General features: G+C 43.2%; 1 protein-coding gene across 5 annotated transcripts in view; it reads left to right on the top strand.

Moving 5' to 3' along the window:
* LOC106535976 (BTB/POZ domain-containing protein 10) overlaps positions 1–3642 on the top strand; it is a 19871-nt gene extending 16229 nt beyond the window's left edge. For all 5 annotated transcript variants that reach the window (XM_014033148.1, XM_014033157.1, XM_014033135.1 and 2 more), the window contains 3 exons: positions 326–523; positions 597–707; positions 2698–3642. In XM_014033148.1, the coding sequence (XP_013888602.1) occupies positions 326–523; positions 597–707; positions 2698–3125 (737 nt within the window). In that variant the 3' untranslated portion in view covers positions 3126–3642. The remainder of the gene's footprint in view (positions 1–325; positions 524–596; positions 708–2697) is intronic.
* The last annotated feature ends 781 nt before the right edge of the window (positions 3643–4423 follow it).

Here is a 4423-nt window from a genome sequence, read left to right as displayed (position 1 = left end):
CTTCTGGGGTTCTTCTTCCATAAAGAAGCTCTGTAGTCCTCCTTCCACATTTTCACTTGCAGGCTGAGTCATTTCTGCTTGCTCCTCTCTGTCAATGGTTCATCATTTACCCTGAATGCTTTCTGTGTAATGTATTTAAAAAAAAATTAGTTTAAAAATGATAAAAACTAAACAGCCTACAGTATTTTTACAGTCTTTATTTTACAGTTAAAATAAGTGTTTATCAAATAAAGTCTAATGTTACAACTAATCGTGGAACTCTTTAAATAAAACTTTCTTTCGTTCGAAGGTAAAGGAAGCCTCTCTGTGGTTTTGTGGTCCTCAGGCGCCCTGATGCACGAGCTGTCCAACGACGGAGCGCGGCGTCAGTTCGAGTGCTACCTGGAGGAGATGGTGCTGCCGCTGATGGTGGCCAGCGCTCAGAGCGGCGAGAGGGAGTGTCACGTGGTGGTCCTGACTGACGATGACGTGGTGGACTGGGACGAAGAGTACCCACCACAGATGGGAGAGGAGTACTCGCAGAGTAAGAGATCATCGCTGTCACGTGTTTTAACCTCTGGAGAGTCGACAGTTCTGACTGTCTCTCTCCTCTCCAGTCATCTACAGCACCAAACTCTACCGCTTCTTCAAGTACATCGAGAACAGAGACGTGGCGAAGTCTGTGCTGAAAGACCGAGGACTGAAGAAGATCCGACTGGGAATAGAAGGTACTGTGAAGTACTACGATGGTATTTACAATTGACGTGGATTTTAAAGCTTGCAGTCAACTCAGAGGAGCTTAAAATGTATTTGTTTTATTTCAAATCAGTTCAGCCACACAGCTCGGAGGCAACCACAGGTCTTCAGTCGTGTTTTAATGATCCGTGTACAACACAGCGATATAAAGCAGGAGGCTGTTTGTTGTTCAGCAGAGGTCTTAAATTTCAGCTGACATCTTTGTTGGTGAGAGCCAGAACAGGGCAGCAGGTTTTACTGAGACTCAAGACTGCAGGAGAATGAGCAAAACTTCTGCTGCTGCATCCTCTCTGAACACTGATTATCATCGGTTTCAGATCTGGTGACCCTGAGACGCATTTAAGACTCTGATGACAAAATGTAGCAGCTGCCTGTATGAGAACAACTTCATCAACTGAATTAGCACTTATATTTCCTAAAGTCTTTAAAAATGGAAAAACTCCCAACATTGTTTTGGTTTAATGTTGCTGTGAAGTTGGTATCTTTATAGCTCTGTTTACGAGGCAAGTTTGGTTTCAGCGCGACTGCAGATACATTTATTCACAGCTAGGGTTTGTTGTAGGGATGCAAACAATTAATCAACTTATGATTAACTGATAATGTCCGCCGGCACATCACATCATCATCGCTCTAACCAGAAAGGTATAAGCTTCTCTGAGACTCTGTTTCAGTTTGAGTTAAAGTAGAGATTTCAAAGTTTAAACCAGTTTTTAAATTGTGCTGTTAGGCAAAGTAGAACTGGAGTTATGATAAATAATATACGCTACATTTTATTTTCTTAAAGTGACGGTCTGATTTGATGAGCATCACGAGCAGAAAACACAGTCCTGTGGAAGAAACACCTCAATCCTACGTCAGAGTCATCCTTGAGCCGAAAGTGTAAAAACTCTACCATCTTTTTCCTGATCGAGGCGCAGAGTTATTTGTCAGGCAGCAAAATATCTACAAGATGAAGAAAAAAATAAAAAAGATGCGACTCAGTAGGGGATGAAGGGAGGGACCTGCTTACTGGGCCAATAGAACCAAGGATCAGTTCTGAGCTCTGGAGAACAGAGGAGTAGTTCCTGCCACAGAGAACAACTGGGGCCTCATGTATCAACGGTGCGTATGCAAAAAAAAACAAAAAGCTTGCGTACGCCATTTTCCACGCAAAACTCCGGATGTATCAAAACTCAACTGAAGGTGGAAATGTGTGCAGCCCCACGCCAACTCCAGGGCTGGTGTCACACGGTTCTGTGGTTCTGGTTCTGTTGGAGACACTTAGAGGTGATTCTGAGAAACTGTTCGTGATGTGAAAATGATTATTGTTCGCAGCAGACACACATGATTAACAATTATTACATCCACATGATTAACAACTATTACATCCACATGATTAACAATTATTATTACATCCACATGATTAACAAATATTACATCCACATGATTAATAATTATTATTACATCCACATGATTAATAATTCTAATCATGAAAAAATAATCAACCGATTAATCGATTATTAAACTGAGACGCAGAGGCTCGTTTCTTCATATCAGCTATTAAATAAACAAAGATCTATGTTCTGTCGATCAGTGGATCTGTGTTCGACTGCTCCACCTAGGCTGTGTTGTGGAGCACAGGTCCACTGAGAAACTTGTTTCAGCAACATTAAATTTAAAAACTGGACTTTTGAGATTAAACAAATGTTTATAATTAATGTCAATAAATTACAAGTTAAGAAGGACGTGGACATTTGTCTTTTTTTTTAACTGAAAAAATATTAAAGCGTGACATTAAAGTATGAAACTGAACCAAATCTGTGTCGTTGCAGCCCTGATAGTGTCGCACACAAAAACATGTCCTCACATGGAACTAATTAGAAAGAGGCAAATACTAATTGTTGACACTTGTTCACTTCTGACGATTATTTAATTACTTTTTCCCATCACTGTAAAGTGATTCAGTCATCCTTTTCCCACCAGGGTACCCCACCTATAAGGAGAAAGTGAAGCGGCGGCCCGGGGGCCGGCCGGAGGTCATCTACAACTACGTCCAGCGGCCCTTCATCCGCATGTCCTGGGAGAAAGAGGAGGGGAAGAGTCGTCACGTAGACTTCCAGTGTGTCAAGTCCAAGTCCACCACCAACCTGGCTGCAGCTGCCGCAGACATCCCCCAGGACCAGTTGGTGGTCCTGCAGCCCCCGGGACCACAGGTGGACGAGCTGGACACTCTGCCCCAGCAGCCGACTGTCGGGCCRGGGCCGGAGAACCACCTGGGCCCCCAGCTCCTGCAGCACCAGCAGGCCCAGGACAGTCCTGGCCAGGCGGGGCAGAACCAGTCCCACAGCAGCTACAATCAGAACACTTACCACTACGACCCGGACCCCGACGATCCGTCCCCCTCTGCATGACCCCCCGCCCCCCTCCTGTAAAACTGCTTCCGTCACACCATGTGTGTGTGTTCAGTTTGAAGACGCACAAAACCCTGGTGTCCTCCAAGAACCAGAGAGCACAGCCGGACCCGTGTGACGCAGAACACCGCTGCTGCGTCGACACGGCAGAAACACAAAAACACATCTGTCCAACTGTTTTTATTTGTTTTTATTTATCTGACCAAAGGAGAGTTCAGCTGCGTTTTGTACAGGTGAAAATCCAGAGCACTGTTTGACTGAAGCAGGTGAGACCTCAGAGGAAATGTGAATTTTAGTGCCTCTTCATGTTTTATTTAGAGTCATTATATCTGATCATTAATTTATTTTCTCCCGTATTTAAAACCTTTTTTTATAAAACGTTGTTTTTACACGTTACAGATTTGTTTTTGAAGCTGTTCCACTCCTGTTTACTGTTTTTACAGCACCGAGAGCACAGGATGTCAAAGATGTCRAGATTTTGTTTTTATTTTTAAAAAAGTAAAATTTATTCACACATTTCTTGAGTTGCTTCTTTAATTGTCCCTCCGTCCGTCAGTTACACTTTCAGAAAGCTGTAGCTTTCAGATAGAAAGGCTAAAGTACTGTATGAGTYGTCCTTCTTTGCCCGACCAAACCATATGACATCATCAAAGCCCCGCCCCCTGATAACAGGAAGTGACCTGCTTTTGGCTTGGACAGCTCCATCTCTGACCCTCTTGATCTAATCAGCAACAGACTGTGTCAGAGCACAGGTAAAACGTTGATCTCACTTGTTTTTGGTGAAAGTTGTGGTCATGGTGGTGCGGTGAAGTCAGACATCACSCCGTTCACGTTTGCCTCTAAATTCCACATTTTTCAGCCAATCTGCACCCATTTCACTATAATCAATCCTAACCCACCCACTACAGGAATGCAGTCCAATTTTTACATGTTTTTACAAGATCACTTTGGCCTTTTTCTKTTCACCTTATGAGATGATTAAAAAGGTTTGTGACGATTCCAACAAAACTAACAGTTGGTGACTGAATGGTGATGGGGACATCAGTGACGGTTGGCGTCGAGTTCTGTCTTGTTTAAATAGTTACCTAAAGCAGGGGTTCTCAAACCTTYTGAGTCTGGRRACCTCTTACGAGGGTCGCCCTCATAAAACCCACACTGCTTTAAAATTCATTTACTGTGATTTTAACCCCTGAATATGGGATCAATCTTGTGCCAGCAGGAAGTGAATGTGAATTGTTCAGATTGAATCTGAATGTGCATCATTTCAAACTGAATGCATTGGTTTGAAACTGAATTTA

The sequence above is a fragment of the Austrofundulus limnaeus genome, unplaced genomic scaffold, assembly GCF_001266775.1.
Source record: "Austrofundulus limnaeus strain Quisiro unplaced genomic scaffold, Austrofundulus_limnaeus-1.0 Scaffold7, whole genome shotgun sequence".
In the NCBI taxonomy this organism is placed as follows: Eukaryota; Metazoa; Chordata; class Actinopteri; order Cyprinodontiformes; family Rivulidae; genus Austrofundulus; species Austrofundulus limnaeus.
This window is presented reverse-complemented; position numbering and strand designations above follow the sequence as displayed.